Source organism: Cucumis sativus, chromosome 3 (genome assembly GCF_000004075.3).
Source record: "Cucumis sativus cultivar 9930 chromosome 3, Cucumber_9930_V3, whole genome shotgun sequence".
Lineage (NCBI taxonomy): Eukaryota > Viridiplantae > Streptophyta > Magnoliopsida > Cucurbitales > Cucurbitaceae > Cucumis > Cucumis sativus.
The window spans coordinates 38,315,028-38,331,519 of NC_026657.2; the positions used below are offsets into that span (position 1 = coordinate 38,315,028).

At 29.7% G+C, this 16,492-nt stretch overlaps 4 protein-coding genes across 9 annotated transcripts; 3 read left to right on the plus strand and 1 right to left on the minus strand.

Moving 5' to 3' along the window:
- Positions 1-466: 466 nt before the first annotated feature.
- LOC101220649 (putative RNA methyltransferase At5g10620) lies at positions 467-3,134 on the minus strand. 5 transcript variants are annotated; one of them, XR_004215515.1, is made up of 9 exons: positions 2,975-3,134; positions 2,854-2,885; positions 2,560-2,702; positions 2,389-2,455; positions 1,932-2,009; positions 1,646-1,705; positions 1,416-1,561; positions 957-1,286; positions 467-850 (listed from the first exon to the last, which is right to left on the minus strand). XR_004215515.1 is itself a non-coding variant. In XM_004136271.3 (9 exons), exons 1-8 carry the CDS (start codon positions 3,015-3,017, stop codon positions 988-990), a joined length of 609 nt encoding a protein of 202 aa, XP_004136319.1. In that variant the 5' UTR covers positions 3,018-3,131; the 3' UTR covers positions 467-850; positions 957-987. The 5 variants fall into 5 exon arrangements, 4 of the variants coding, with proteins under 4 accessions (XP_004136319.1, XP_011652513.1, XP_031739112.1 ...); XM_004136271.3 differs by having other exon boundaries at positions 957-1,027; positions 2,975-3,131; XM_011654211.2 differs by lacking the exon at positions 1,646-1,705 and having other exon boundaries at positions 957-1,027; positions 2,975-3,127.
- Positions 3,135-3,529: 395 nt separating this feature from the next.
- LOC101214218 (protein FAM32A-like) lies at positions 3,530-5,422 on the plus strand. 2 transcript variants are annotated; one of them, XM_011654212.2, is made up of 3 exons: positions 3,530-3,668; positions 3,859-4,061; positions 4,920-5,422. In XM_011654212.2, exons 2-3 carry the CDS (start codon positions 3,908-3,910, stop codon positions 5,162-5,164), a joined length of 399 nt encoding a protein of 132 aa, XP_011652514.1. In that variant the 5' UTR covers positions 3,530-3,668; positions 3,859-3,907; the 3' UTR covers positions 5,165-5,422. The 2 variants fall into 2 exon arrangements, 1 of the variants encoding a protein (XP_011652514.1); XR_969142.2 differs by having other exon boundaries at positions 3,541-4,061; positions 4,912-5,422.
- Positions 5,423-6,358: 936 nt separating this feature from the next.
- LOC101213976 (fasciclin-like arabinogalactan protein 14) lies at positions 6,359-7,396 on the plus strand. Its single transcript, XM_004136409.3, has one exon. The coding sequence runs from the start codon at positions 6,554-6,556 to the stop codon at positions 7,394-7,396; it is 843 nt and encodes a 280-aa protein (XP_004136457.1). The 5' UTR covers positions 6,359-6,553.
- A 7,523-nt stretch (positions 7,397-14,919) lies between these two features.
- On the plus strand, positions 14,920-15,781 carry LOC101220414 (flowering-promoting factor 1-like protein 2). Its single transcript, XM_004136270.3, has one exon. The coding sequence runs from the start codon at positions 15,239-15,241 to the stop codon at positions 15,608-15,610; it is 372 nt and encodes a 123-aa protein (XP_004136318.1). The 5' UTR covers positions 14,920-15,238; the 3' UTR covers positions 15,611-15,781.
- The last annotated feature ends 711 nt before the right edge of the window (positions 15,782-16,492 follow it).

Sequence of the window (16,492 nt, forward strand, 5' to 3'; positions counted from 1 at the left end):
ATTATATTCCCGAACTCATTTAAATCATAAACTTTTTTGAAACTTACATAAATTAAACACTAAACGGATGATCATATGTTTTATTCATAATTTAAACTTTTCATTATGTTTTATTTGGATACCATGGTAAAAGTTTAGAATTTAAATTTATACTTATATAAATAAAATTTTAATTAAAATTGAGATTCAAGATTATATTTAAATGGATAAAATCTTTAAAGTTGAATATTTAAATTGACATAATCTCACAATTAATTTAGGATATGAATTGACATATACAAAAAAAAAAACGATATGCTTCATAAAGGTAATATTTCTTTTTATTGCTATTGGTTTTGACAATGTGTGGAGCTTCTGATTTTAAAACGGTTAATAGAAGCTCTGTAATGGTTAAACTATGCTCATACGAGTCTTTTTACCAACAAAATTAAATTTTCAAAAAATAGAAAGTCAAAGCTAAATGTAATATAGAAGAGCCCACAAAAACAAATTAAATACACATTGCCAAATACACAAATATCTTGACATCTCATGGATTCTTGTAATGTTTATTACAACATCATAGTAAACTAACATAAACGAGTCTCCTATCTCCCCCCATAAGAAAAGAGAAGAAATCAAGTGTAATGATGACGGAAATAGTTAATCTCCACCTCGAGGCTCCATTTCGTCATGCATCCAAGAGCAAATATGGTACACAACAATGGTTGAGACATCTATTAATTTCTTTAAGATGAGGTTAAAATTTTTGACCTATTAGAACTTACACTTACTAGTAGTTGACCAATTTATATTCGTACACAAAAGATCGGGAGGGAAATGCTCTGGACAAAATAAGCAACAAACTTTCCTACAATAATGGCAATAAGAGATCATTTTTACACAAACTTAAACTTTCCTTCCATTGTGAAGATGAAATAGATAGCTAAAGATCTAACATATTAAAGGAAAAATACCGCTAAGCTGGCATTTGAGCTGCTGCTGCTGCTAATGATGGTACTTCTGACCCTTTAGAATAGTCCATGACCTAAAATTAATACAAAAATGCATTGAGAATAAGTATTTTAACTTTAAAATGCAAGATGGTGCAGAGTGAGTTGGGTGTTAGTGTTGGATTTTGAAGTAAATGTGTGAAAGAAAGTAGCGGTTTGATTTCAAAAGTTTCAAAATGGCCGCTTAAAGTACAAATTTAATGTCCAGAAATGAAATTTCAGAACATTTTGCAGCCATAAGCCATGAGGTTTGAGTAGATTCTAGGTGCCGGGCAAGACGGACAGAGATCTTGGCTGTAGTGAACAAAAACAGGAAGTTTGATAGGATAATAAAATTGTACGTCCAGCATCTTAAGTTCATTATCATCAACACATCAGTTCCACCCAAGAGGCACTATTGACTAGAAGGAAAAAAAATGTTACCTGTAAAGTTGTTCCATAAGCACAAGTAGTGCAATTTGATGATTTAATACCATGGAGGAAAGCTTGATTGATAAGTTAGCTCGTTGTCGCAGCTGTTGTCCATGGCCATACGGTCCACCAATGCAAAATGATAATCTTGAAGCACTCTGCAGAGAATAAGAAACATAAGATTAGAAGACAGAACCTTATCTAAGAACATCTAAAAAATGCCACGCCCATTCTCGACATACCCCGATAGCTCTATTAAAGTTGTTTCCAGAAACAATTGGAGCATGGTGACAACTGGAAACCTATATGAGGCTAAGAAAATTCAAAATAATCCACATATTGTTCTACTTCTAGCCATCTGTCATCATATAAATTTAGAAAGAAAGAGACTGTCACAGGCTAAGATCTAGACTAATATGGGAATTGGAACATGTGGGCTTGTTCATTTGAGAATAATCAAAACTTTCAATTTCCATACTAAACTCCTCGACACTAACTAATTCGATTTGAATTGGAAATGCTACGCACTGTATTGCCTGCATCTGCCACCAACTCAGCCATCAGCTCGGAGGATAACTCTTTCCCATTCTCATCCAGCATCACAACCTGCAAGGTGGATGTGCATAATGGCGACAGTAAGCAGTAATAGCAGTACTAAAATGCATTCAACAGATTATTTTGATCTGACACACGAGCATATTGTACTCCTATTGAGATCGGACGTTCAAATTCCTCAACCCACATTGATCGTGTTGTATATAAAAAATTTATTGCAACCTATATTCCTTTCCCAGAAAAAAGAACTATGACTCATTTTTTCTGAAGTAAAAGAGTTCAAGAATACAATCTACTTTCAAGTTTTTAGCAGGCAAAAGAAATATGAAATTAGGAAATAGAAAGTTCTAAACTAATTTTTGGTAAACGACCGCAGCCAGAAAAACAAAATATGTAATGATCCGACGAAAAAGAATGTTAAGAGATAAACCCAGTCGTCAGGCTTGAGAAGATTCACGACAGCCACGTCTTCATCATCAACCTGAGCTTTCGGATCCCTAAAATTCAAGTACCAATATGCAGAATGAAAGTACTCAATTAAGACTAACATCTTTCAGCAAACCAAAATTTACAAATTAACATCAACCATAAAATCCCATACCGCGCATTTCTCGGATTTGAGCGCAGTTGAACATCTTCAACATGACAGTAGTTCTTGAGCTTATCAATATACTCATCAACAAGAAGCTGTACGCCACGAGACCTCTTCTTCCCCACAGTTAAAACGCGTATTGGCACAGCTCTCTGTCCATTGTCCATATAAAACCACTTTCAGATTAAAATCCAGCCATTCGAATCCCCAATCAAACCCCAATATAAGATTAATTAACAAACTGGAATTGGAAAACGAATGGAGAATCACAAAAACAAAACAAAGAAACGAGAAATGTAGTACCACAGATTGACCGGTGTACTTGCAGCGTCCACCTGAAAACTCGAAATCGAAGAAACGTTACAAATGGGCGGTTAGAACATGGAAGAACAAAACCTAAGTCGAATTCTAGAAGAAGAAATACCTGAAGGAGAAGCAGAAAGGGCAGTGGAGAGAGCAGTAATCATTTATTAGATAAGAATTTCTGAAGTCGACGACATGTCGGTTTCGCACTAAGGTTTAAAATGTGGAGTCAAAAACATGTCTCAATTGATCTACAAGTCGCAACCTCCAGAAAGTTTTCTCTCTCAAATTTTCACTTTTTAATTTAATTTTTGAATCATTTTTAAAAATAATAAAATAAATTAAAATATTTACAAATTATAAAAAAAAATTGGATTCTAAACTCTTTTATCGTATCAATAACTACCAATTTACTATAACCTATAAATATTATTAAAAATGTTATAATCACCATTTACTATGCTTCAAAATTCTTAAATTGTCTATGATAATTCAAAACTTTCAATCTTTTAAAATAATTTATAATCTAAATACAAATTATTTTAATTAAAATCAAACAAAAAAACTATAATAATTTTTTTTCTCGAAACAATCGACCGTTTCGTGTTTTACAAACTTAGGAAAGATAAGGATCATAAAACATTCCCATATTCAAGTAATACGACGCCGTAACTACGAACGGTGTAGGTAATAGTGAATATCGCTCACTCGCTCCGGCGTCCAGAAAGTTCCAAAGATTCTTATAAACACGGCCGTTTTCAAAAACAACAGAGCTCTAAAAGTTTCGAGAGCCTTCGCTCAAACCATTTCGTAAGGTAAACGAAGATCCAATCAAAGTTCTCGAACTATTTTTTTCTTTCAGCAAGAATTGTGTTTGATTGTGTGCATTAACGGTCCCGAATCTGAACTCAACATTGCTATGTGATAATTTTCTGTTTCTCGATTGGTTTCATATCGTCAATTCAATGCCGTAAAAATCAACTACGATTTTATTTGGCGTTGTAGATAAATCTCTGCTGTTCGTCTGCTTTTCATCTCTTCGCAACCGGAAAAGATGTCGGAGTACGAGAATGTGGTGGTGGAGAAATTGAGGCTGAAGGGGAAGGCCTTAGGTGTAAAAGGAGATGGAATTAGAAAGAAGAAGAAGCAGAAGAAGCGAATTGACGAATTCTCTCGACTTGTGAGAGAAGACGATCATGATCTCTCAGGTTAGTTGATTTCTTTTGAATTTGTTGTGTTTTGAACTGTGATGATAATGGTAATTTGTTAAGAATTTGATGAAAACCTGTCTTCTGAGTTATATCATTATATGAGTTGGAGTTGTTAATTTGTTAGAAGTTGTTAGATCGTTAATTTAGGAGATTGAGTTCAAATTTTACTTTCTACCCGTGAAAAAAAATTCCATCAGCATTGTTAGAATAGTTGCAAACGTTGTTGTGCTCTTAAGATCTAAGTATCTTTATATACATGATTATTTACTTTAGTTGTGCTCTGTTTTGTAACCTCTTACATAAATCAAAGTGTTTTGAATCGTTTGGAGGTAAACAGGGGTTGTTTAGTCCTAGTAGTTGTGATTATACATCGACATTCATCATGGATTGTACTCATCGTATGTAAGTCCTTTATTAAATCAATGGCCTTTTTGAATCACCAGAATGATTGGCTCCATCTACTATTTGAAGATATAGAAAATAAATCTTCAAGTGATCATTCTTGACAATCCATTCAATCAAACATTCTTTTGCGTTCCATCCTAACATGGTGTATAGTTAGACCATGCAAGTAATCTTTCTAAGCTCGTATATGGGAAGTAGGAGTACAGAAGTATAGAGTTATGAACTTTTCAAGTTATGAACTTTTCTTCTTACTAACTTCTTGCATTGTGGGTTCCAGAGTTCAGAATTTCTTAAACTCTTTGAAAAAGTAGATCTTTAAGTGTAAAATTGAGATGTTATCAAAGCACTTAGAAGTCATTTTAAGTGTCCCTTTAGATTTGTCTCTCTGTTCAATTTGTCCATCTAGTTTCAACAATCTTATTGGTATATTTTTCTTTTGGAGATTGTTAGGAAGGAATATTACTTCATTGGTCGATTGTTCTAAAGAAACCGATGGTGGCGGCAGTGGCAAAGGTTTATACGACGATATGTTAACAGCCGCGGAGAGGCGATATCTTCGACAATGGGAGAAGATTAATCTTCAAAGAATGGCGAAGATGGCCAGCAAATCTCACAGAGATCGAATTCAAGAATTCAATCAATGTTTGGCAAATTTGAGTGAGCACCATGACATACCTAAAGTTGGGCCTGGCTAATTCAATCAACTATCTCCTAAGTCCTCGTTATTGCTTCACCAATTTTACTCACTCTATCTTTAATTGTTCAATTGTAGTTCATGTGAAATATAGAACAAATGTCTAAACGCTTTGTCTCTTCGAGGCTTTTGGAATGGTTTTTCCATTGTATACATGTGTTAACCAATATATATACACATGTGCGTAATTTCATTTCATTCATATAATGTTGAGCGTTACTTAGCTTAATTGTAATTGAAATGATTTATTAAGACATCATATTAGTGGTACAATTTGAGCATTCAAAAGTAACTATAACATAATACATCTCATCTCAACCTTAACCAAAATAGTTTTTCTTCTTATAAAAGAATGCAATTATAACAAATACTCTTCATCGCTTGTTACAAATATATACTTTTAAAAATACACTAACTTTTATATATATTTTAAAAGTGCTGAAATTTTTTAAAATTTAGAGTGTATTTGGATTGATTTTTTAAGTATTTAAATAAGTTTATGTAAGTGAGAAAAATAAGAAAAAATTGATATATGTTTGGAAAAAATTGATATATGTTTGGATTGATTTTTTAAGTATTTAAATAAGTTATTGTAAATAAGAAAAATAAGAAAAAATTACACATATATCAATTGGATTCAAAAGTATCAATATATATAACAACATTTTAAAAAATGTAAATATAACAAAATTTGTTAGAACTTATCAATAATAAAGGCCAATCATTAATTCATAAATTATATTATAAATATTAGTTTATTTATGACAAGTCATAAGAGTATCATAAAAAAATAAAAAATAAGTATCTTTTGTTATATTTGTAATTTTTCTATAAGATAACTCTGACAGTCATCTAAATTTTGGGCAATGTCACACAATTTCATGCATCAGTTATCTCTCTAAAATTTATGAAAGGTTATAATAAGAATGGTGGTGAGTTATATTATAAGAGTATTAAAAAAGAAAACAAATCACAAAGTTTAATGATAATAAGAACAATGCAACAATCACTTAGAAGTTGAAAATTTCAATTCAATTTAGTTTTGTTAAAAATAAACTGAACAAAGAAACAGAATTAGAGGCATAAAATGGTTCATATTATCACGGAATTCCACACAATCTCCTAATCTTCATCCTCACCTTCAAATCCCCAACGAATCTAATTCAAAACTTTCCCGGAAAAGAATTTTTCATTCAGAATTTTACTCTTAACCAAACGAAATTCCATTATTCAATCCTTTTTTTCCCGTTAATCTTCCTATAAATCCCCTTTTCCCATCTCCATTGTAACTCAACAACCTCACCGGTTTCGGATTTGGATTGGTAATCGCATTGAAAGGGAAAAAAATCTAAAAAATTAGAGAAAAAGTTACCTCAATTCTCCAATAACAATGGATTCCAGAGCCATTTCCGCCGCCTTACTCTTCAATTTCCTCCTCTTCTCAGCCGCCTCCGCCTTCAACATCACTAAGCTCTTGAGCCAGTTCCCCGATTTCACCAATTTCAACGATTTACTCACTCAAACAAAACTTGCAGATGATATTAACAGCAGAAAAACCATTACAATTCTTGCCGTCGACAATGGCGCTATTTCTGGCATCTCCGGCAAGCCATTGGACGTCATGAAGAGGATCTTGAGTGTTCATGTTATTCTTGATTATTACGATGTTCAGAAGTTAGGTAAATTGTCGAGCGACAACACTACGGTTCTCACAACATTGTACCAAACAAGCGGTACGGCTACAAACGAACAAGGTTTCCTTAAGGTTACCTTGATTAACGAAGGCGAAGTTGCGTTTAAATCCGCTGTGAAAGGAGCAACGGCTGATTCAAAATTGGTTAAATCTGTTGTTTCTCAACCGTACAACATCGTTGTTCTTCAGATCACATCTCCAATTCAAGTTCCTGGAATCGATACCAAGCCAACTAACTCCACTACTGCACCACCACCATCGAAATCGTCTTCTCCAGCTGGATCGCCAAAAGAAGCACCGGTTCCTTCCGCTGAGACTCCGTCGGAGGCTGACGCACCGGCTGCGGAATCACCAAAGAGTGATGCCCCAGTGAGTTCTTCCCCACCGAAGCCTGAGGCAGATTCACCAGATGCAGCGGGCGACGACGCTGATGCTGCGGCACCAGGACCTAGTGATAGCTCGTCGTCGTCGTCAGGGGTTAGGTTGGTCGGAGGGGCGGCAGTTGTTGTGGCGGTGTTATCGTCGTTTCTGGCCATGTGAGCTCTAAAAGCTAATGCGGTTTAAGGCTGTGCTTCGAAGATTGAAAAAATTGTGAGCTATATGTTTACAAGGCTCGATCGATGCCATTTTGCATTTTGCACCACAATGAGCGAAAAAGAAAAAAAAATCATTGTTTTCCCAATGAAATATATACATGAGATTGTTCTGATATTATACCTCTTTTACTACTTATAAACCATCCATGTTTTCAAAAATATAATAAATACACTATATCCAACGTCCATTTTAAAAACGAAAAAAAACTCACAAGATAAAATATCAAAATTATTCCGTAAGATATCAAAATTATCCTGTCAACACGACTTAATCGATCGCATGCGCCATACACCAAAAAACTCAACATGTGATACACCCAAACAACATGCGATATATTGATGATTGAAAGGTATGTCGCGAGATACACCCAGATCGATATATCGATATCTTGGGGGCATACATCAGACTATGACAGTGTCTTTAGTTATTCTATCTTGAACCTTAATTGCATCAAGATGGTCGAGATTAATAAATAGCATCGCATATGATATTTATGTAAAAATGATTGTCTTATGAAACTATCAATATTTTAGATTTTTGTTATATTTATGTAAATTACTTTGTAAATAATAATTAAAAAAAATAGAAACAAAATAAAGTTAGAAAAATTATTGTAAAGTTCAAAACTCGTAAGCAAAACTATAAATGTCTATCAATTATAGAAATTATTAGCGAAACTAATTATTTTACTTTTGTTTTTACCCAAAAAGATTTAATACAATTGAAGGTAGTTGTGATTCTTTATAAATTCGTTGCAAACATAGCAATTAGAGTAAAAAGTAATTATGTATAAAGTAATATTTTTAAAAAATTACAAATATAGCAAAATTTATTATAGATAGATAAATAAATTATGTCCTAAATATTGATTTGTGGTATGATTTCTGTTTTGCTATACTTCATTAAATGGGCTCCGAAAGGCCCACAAAACTTTCCAGCATGACCAAGCCCAATTTCTCGCCCCCCTTTCCCCTCTCTGGGCCCATAACTATTTTTCATATGCCTTTTCATTAATTAAAGTTAAAAGTAAAAATCATCGTTAACCCTAATGTTGGCAAGCTAGCTATATAAAATTACAAAATTAATTGTTGCTTTTCTTTGAATCCTATCAAATATTCTATTGTATATTAATATATATATATATATATATATATATATATATATATATATGAAAATATAATTTTGGGACGAATTCTTGAATGAAAGAATACGACCTGAGATATAAATGTATTCTCGAGACTCTTATCTAAACTTATTGATATAAAAACACAACCCATGTTTGAGTTAAGTATTATAAAAAATATTTAAAAATATATATATCATTCTAAATTTAGTAAAATATCATTTTTTAGTACAACAATGGTGGATGGGAGAATCAGACTCTCAATCTTAAATGAATGAGTGCATATTACTTACTAATAACGTAAGATGTGATCAAATACATGTGAGCAATCATATTCGTTTAATTTCTAATCACTATTTAAACTATTTAATTAACTTTAACATTTATTTATAAAAAATGTGAATTTTCACACATGTTTTTCTTAAACCATGAGAGAATACTTTGGACCCAAATGCTTATGCCTATCCCTATATGTCATATGTTATATTTAACTAATTGCTTCCTAAATACACCAATGTATATAAAATTCCCACATCACTTTCCACATAAATTTAGTTGGAAATTCACATTGGATAATGTTAAACTTTTTTATGACCCAATAGTGGATAATGTTAACAAAACATTTTTTAGAATTTGAAAAGAGAGAAATAGAAAAAAAAAAAAAGAATAACAATAATGAAGAAAAGGCAAAGGGAATAACTTTGGCACCACAAAGGAGAAATTTAAAAAAAGAAACATGTGGGATTAAATTAGTTTTCATATATATATAGATAGAGAGAGAGAGAGATTTGAATAAAAATGAATTTTGATATTGATGGATGTAATAAATAAATTGGAATGGTCAATATCAAAGGGATTCCATGGGATACATAAAGAGGAACAAAGGAGAAACAAGACGACCAAACTCCCTCATGGGCTTGGAATTTTGGATGTGTAAAGGCTACACACACAATCAAAATATACTCATTTCTTCCCTTTCTAAATACACCCATCCCTCTAAAGTTATTCTTCTAACTCTTTCATACTATATATTTTTATTTTAACTATTTTGATATCTATCCGAAACTTTTGGATATATCGTGAAAAAGAAGGTGTTGCCTTTGTTCGATGAGATTATTAATTACCATTACTTTTTCTGTTTTTGAAAATTAAGTTTTTTTCCTTGGAAACGAGTTTGTAGTTATTAATGCACTAGTATATCTATCAAGTACTTGATTTGAAAAGAAACTAACGAGTTGTTTAAAAAAATGTATTTTGTGTTTAGAGATTTACAAAGAAAAGTGATTTAAAAAGTAAAAACTAGGGTATAAATTGTGTAATATGATTTAATGTTTATGGATCATTTGTATATAACATTGTTATTTTACATCAATCGTTTACATGTTGAGTCGTTTTAGACTCTGAGACCCTAAACCCTCGTACCCATCACGTTAGGAAGGAAGATCGGAACTGCAATTGGAGAAGGAGGGATATTGATTTGAGGTTCAAAGGATAGAGAGGTTAATATGGATAGTCCTTCGGATGAGATTTCTTACACATATTTCATTGCGCTTCCAAACTCAAATTCTCTAATGCATAGTTTTTCAGACCAGTTTTTATTCAAGTTTAGAGAGCTGAAATGTAGTCAGAATTGCTGAGAAACATATCAAAAGTATTGGATAGCGTGAAATTGAAAGATGAAACGTGAAAGCAATGAGAAAGAGGGTTGGAATGAAATTTGGTGGAGAATAAATGAGTTTTGTATTATAAACCAAGTCCTAATTAAAGCATTCATCAACTTTAGATTACGTTACATTATAAACTAATTCTATTAATATAATATCATTTGAATGGTTTAAAAAAATGTGCTCTCATTTGATATTATTTCAATGATATACATTAAAACTAAAAAAGAAAGAAAGAAAAAAGAGGAGAAAAATTAGTACTAAATTTAATCTTTTACACCTTTTGAGTTTATGTTTATTTATAGCTTCTAAATTTTGTGCTCTCCCACTTTGCACTACATCTCCACAGTCTTAAATCAACCAAAAGGTTATTCGTAAAAATATATTAAAAATAAATCATGCAACGAACGGGTTATCATAAAAAATTTAAAAACAAAAATTTAGTTTCATGAAGTTGAAGTTATGTTTATATTCGATTTTATACAAATGTGATCAGAAAAGCATTGTAAGAACAAGATACTAATAACATGTAAACCAATCAACATGATAACTCAATTCGTCGAAATCTACCCTACATTTGAAAGACAGTACTGTTTCCGAGAAAGATATAACTAACTAATATTAAAGAGACAAATTATTACATGATCTACAAGTACTACTACGTAGGTCAAAGTTGGATACAAAACAACTAACTTTAAAGATAAAGAAATAGAGACGAAAGAAGCAACGAAGAAGAAAAGGAATAAGTTCCCGCGCTTCCATTTCCATTCAAAATGAACACTATTCAAACATTAAAAGAAAAAGTACTTTAGTAATAGAATTTTGAGAGAATATTTTTTTTTTCCAAATTTAAACACAAAATTAAAAAAGAAAAATAAGGAAGACCTAAGTTTTTCTTTTATTATTATTGTTAATAATAATTATAAAAAAAAAGAATAAAAAAAAAATAGAGTTTTGAGATTGACAAAAGAAAGATATATAATAGTGAGATTGTGGGGTAGAGGTTCCTTCAACTTATACCCTTAAAATTAATGAATAATGTGTGCATGCATGCTGCTAGGGACCATTGGCCCATGTGATACCATGTGGGTAACATCTCACTTCCTATCTTCAATATCTCACATTTTTCTTTAATATTACAATATATCAATATATATCCTAAATCAATTTCAAATCTATATAGATATACCCATAGAGATATATTTTAATTCAATATTCAGTTAGTACATACAAATGAAGTCATCAACTTAAATACAGTTCAATCGATGAAAATAATGTACCCTAACTTTGACCAAAAGATTTGAATTTCTAATTTGATGTATTGTTTAACTAATAATAATTATCATCATTATCAATAATGATAATAATAAAATAGATATATTTGTAATATTTTTTCTTAGGATAAAAGTTATATAGTAAATTAAGAATGTTGGAAAGTGATTTCAAAATTGTTAAAAGTATACTTTTTTTTTTAATTTTATCATTTTGAAAACATGTTTTTTTATTAATAATTGTATTCAATGAGTAAAATCAAACATTAAATTAATTTTAAAATAATTAAATATAATGTTAATGCAGTAGTACGTATTTATCTTCTTTAATTTGACATGGAAAATTTTCAAAAACAACAAATTTAAAAAAATATTTACAACTTATAGCAAATTCTATCATTAATTGTTTGATAGAATCCAAAATTTTGCTATAACTTATAAATATTTTAATTTATTTTATTATTTTTAAAAATATCATTTTATTAAACATTTAAGGTGTGTTTGAATTAGCTTGTGATTAAATGTTTAAATTTGAAAAAAAAATCATTTTCAAAAAAGTCGAGATGTAGTAACTTTTTAAAATGCATTTTTAAAAAATGAGATTGAAAAAATATGTTTTTAATCAAAATTAGGTTCATAGTGACAAAATGATCTAACAAACTTATTTTAAAGAAAGTGTTTCAAGATTAAATGTGTATACATATGCATGGGGGAATGAAATGACTAAGAAATATAATTAGGGTTGGTAGTTTTGGTGGCATTGAAAAGCAATTGGTTAGTTGGGAAGAATCAATCATAAGAAATATGATTATTTATTTGTTTGTTTGTTTATTTGACATGTAATTAATAAATCTATGATTAGTTAAAGCCTTTCTTGTCTGCCCCTTTTCCACTCAACAAATATGTATTCCCAAACCAATTTCATACATGCTTAAACATGCATTTTAATTTGTCTACATTTTTTTATATTACAAAAGAGTTAAATCTTGTACTCATTTTTATGTACTTATTTCACAATCAATTATTTATATTATTTTCCTTTTTTCTAAACTACTCTTTTCTTATATTTAAATTTAGGTATAGTTGCAAATTTAGTAATTAGATTTAAAATAATTAAGTATATAGCAACATTTCAAAAAATTTACAAATATAGTAAAATTTGTCAAATTATATCAATGATATAAGTCTATTAATGATATACGTTTATCAACGATAGATCATGTTATAAATATTGGTATATCAGTACGAAGTCTATTAGTGACAGTTTTGCTATATTTGCAATTTTTTTAAATTTTGTTGTATTCTTAATTATTATTTTTGAAATGGTTATCAATTGCAATTTTCTTGAATTTATATTTCCTTACCATTTTGTTGGTAATTTAAGTTAAAAATTTTATTTATTTAGTTTTTAATTTTTTTATCTAATAAATGTCTTTTTTACTTTTATTTTTTATATAATAAATCTCGTATGAATATATGAGTTTTAAAAATTATTTGATTCATAAGATTTAAATTTTGAATTAAATGGAGGTGAATCATATATATTTTTTTAAAAGATATAAAATAGATAAAAGAGATAATTATCTAAATTATTTTCAAGTCTCAAGTGAAAATGGCAACTTAGAATCTCCTATGCATTTCGAGAGAACATATAATATTATAATTACTTTAAGTTGAGAATTAATGGAACAAGTATTATGTCAATTGAATTATGTTCATCTTAGCAAGTTATATATTGATTTTAGTTAGTTAATATTATTATAAATTTTGCAATAAAATGATTTTAAATCGGAACGGTCGAAGTTGTCAGTTTCGAAAAGTTTCAAATCGAGAATTTTGAAAAAATATTTTTAAGTGTTAAATCGACTCGACCGACCGGCCTCTACTTGTTGATGTCGAGATCGATTTGACACTTTCTAAATCAACTATGGTCGATCCAAAGTCGATTTTTTCAAAAAACAGACTCTCCGACCGACTGATATGCACTCCTAATTTTAAATATGATGTTAAATTCGAATTATATCGAACAAAAGTCTCATACATTGAAAATAATGAAAAATTACATTATGTTGGGATATGATAGGCACACATATATACTTTTTAGACAATGAGACATCCAAAACAAAGGTAGTTTTCTTTTGTTTCAACCTTGTTCCCCAATTTTCCTAGTTCTATATATATATATATGAAACTATATTTATTTATTGTGATAGAAAATATATGTGGATTAAAATAATTGGGATTTATTTGTGTAGGATGAAAGAGACAAATATCCAATATTTCTTCAACCATCAGAGACATCCAAACAAATTTGGTGTTTTTATTTTGTTTATACATTATATTGTCATCCAATCATTTTATTTATATTTTCAACGTTAATTTTTTAAAGTTAAATAAATAAAACTTTAACTTTTAATTAAAAAATACTTAAATCATATAAAAAAAAATTCATATCACTACATTTTCTAAATTGTAAAAATAACAAATTTAAAAGTCGATAAATCTAAAACCCTAAATAAATTTAAAAGTCGATACTTGTCATATTCCCATTATGCAAAAGAAAAAAAGCATCTAAATGTTTTTGTATGTAATTTTTCATTAATGAATTTTTTTATATTTTTAGTTTCATTGTTTCTTAATTATTTTCCTGTTTATTCATACCATTTTTTTCTTATAGAAAGTTTTGATATCCACGTCGTCAAACACTTTTTTAAATACTAAAGAAATTAAAAGTATAACTTAGTATATTAAATTTATAATCAAACAATTTAAAATCTGAACTATAAAATATATAAACTTATTCCCCTAATTAAACTTTCTAATATCTAATAACTTTTTAAATCATGAATATCTTAAGTTTAATAGGTATTCTTAAATTTCATAAATTAATTACAACCAAGTCTTCAAAAAAAATTCAATTAGAATAGAATATTATAACATTATTTATTATTTAACACAAAGCTAAAAGTTTGAGATTATAATATTTGTAATTTAATTAAGAAGAAAATTGAAGAAAAAAAGAGTTGATGAGGGAAGGGAGAAATGGATATGAATAGTGGATAATAATAAAAGAAATGAAATGATATATTTATAAAGTTAAAAAATAAAAATAAAAATAAAAAAAGATTTTGAAAAAGAAAGAAATCCAATGATGAGAAAAAGGGGATGAAGAAAATAAGAGCGCAAAGGGGAATTTGTCACTTTCATTCACATAACCCACCAACATCTTTGCAACCTTAGACTCACTCCCTTCACGTGGGCAGCTCGTGATTCCCTTTTTCTTTCATTTTGGGACCAAATTCCTCTTTTCCTTCTTCTTTTTTTTTTTTTGAAATTTTAATTCAACAATATCAATTTCAAGTAAATTCACTATCATATGCTTCATCCAAATTGAAGAAAAAAGAACATTGAAATTCAAATCACTTGGTTTAAAAAGGGGGGAAAAATAAAATAAAATAAAATAAAAGGCATCTAAAATAAGGAAGAGAGAAAAGAGAAAAAAAGGTCCCACAATCCCAATCTAAAAGATTCCAAGTCCACCCTCTCCATTTGGAATCCAAATCCTTCATCTCTTCTCTTTTCCTCTCCCTATAAATAAACTCCCAAATCAAATCCAAACACAAACACAAACAAACCCATTTCAATCAACCAAATATATATCCAAACAAAGCTAAGAAAAAGAAAAAGGGAAAAAGAAAAGAACGTCTAACCCGTTCGGATTACGAAAATGTCAGGCGTTTGGGTATTTCGATCCAACGGCGTGATGCGTCTCGTCGAAAACTCTCAAGCCGGCGACGATTACTCCTCGGACGGTCACGGCCACCAGCATCACCACCACGGCGGCGGTGGCGGAAGAAAGAAGGTTCTGGTTCATCTTCCATCAGGACAACCGGTTTGTTCCTACGGATTTCTTCAGAAGATTCTAGAAGGTTTAGGATGGGAACGATATTACGAAGGAGATCCCGATTTCTTCCAATTTCATAAACGATCGTCCATTGATCTCATTTCTCTTCCAATGGATTTCTCCAAATTTAATTCCATTTATATGTTCGATCTCGTCATCAAAAACCCTAACGTCTTTCACGTTAGAGAACCCTAAACTTTTTACTTTAATTTATTTTATTTCATTTTTCCCTTTGTGAAATATATTAATTATTTAATAATTAGTCTTTGTATTAGTCTCTGGAATTTTCTGTTCATAAGAATGCAAAAAAAGAAAAAAAAAAAGTCATGTTTAATAAATTTTTCTTTATCTTTTTTTTCTGGATGATATTTATGTAATTCTTCAAAAAAAAATAGCCTTTGGATCTGATTTGGATTTTTCTCTTTTTTGAAAAAAAATACTTAGTTGACGTTTTCACGTTGACATTCCTACTTATTTTAAAAAAACAACAACAACAATAAATAGCAAATTTGTCTCCAAACTAATTACAATCAAATCAATAATTATTGTATAAATTAAAATTAAATTGTTGAAGAATTGTTTTAATTCATCCCTCAAAATTTATCTTTTCCTATCCACTCATTTTTTCAACGAAATATCATTTCTTTCTTTCTACGTAAAGTGAATGTTTTTGTAGTGTGGACACAAGTTAGAGAGAGTTTTTTTTTTTTAATCTTGTTTATATGTATTCATTTTGAATTAATTGATTTGTGTAAAGTTTTTTTTTCTAAAAAAAGAAATAGTGTGGGTTTTAATTTGCAATGAAAGAGTGAGATTATTACGTGTTCGTAGGAATGAAAATGAAATGAGAAAATTATGTGTCTTTGTTATTATTATTTTGGGAATTGATGTGATATTGAGGGTTTTGTTTGGACGTGATTTATGGTTTGACAAATGGAGTTTTCGGTTTTATTACGTGTACTCTCCATGCCTATGTGCACCTAATTTTCACGCTTACCTATATTTCTATTTCTATTTCTTTCTTCTTTTTTATTTATCAATTTCTCTATTTCTATTCATTTTTCTTTTTCCTTTTTT

Bases quoted from the DNA above. Each gene is read 5' to 3' on its own strand.
- LOC101220649 (XM_031883252.1), bottom strand. From the start codon at position 3,017: ATGATTACTGCTCTCTCCACTGCCCTTTCTGCTTCTCCTTCAG. The intron at 2,010-2,388 runs GTTTATCTCTTA...TCCACCTTGCAG, and splicing joins TTCTCAAGCCTGACGACTGG to GTTGTGATGCTGGATGAGAA. The intron at 1,706-1,931 runs GTGCGTAGCATT...AGCCTCATATAG, and splicing joins TGGCAGATGCAGGCAATACA to GTTTCCAGTTGTCACCATGC.
- LOC101214218 (XM_011654212.2), top strand. From the start codon at position 3,908: ATGTCGGAGTACGAGAATGTGGTGGTGGAGAAATTGAGGCTGAAGGGG. The intron at 4,062-4,919 runs GTTAGTTGATTT...GGAGATTGTTAG, and splicing joins AGACGATCATGATCTCTCAG to GAAGGAATATTACTTCATTG.
- LOC101213976 (XM_004136409.3), top strand. From the start codon at position 6,554: ATGGATTCCAGAGCCATTTCCGCCGCCTTACTCTTCAATTTCCTCCTC.
- LOC101220414 (XM_004136270.3), top strand. From the start codon at position 15,239: ATGTCAGGCGTTTGGGTATTTCGATCCAACGGCGTGATGCGTCTCGTC.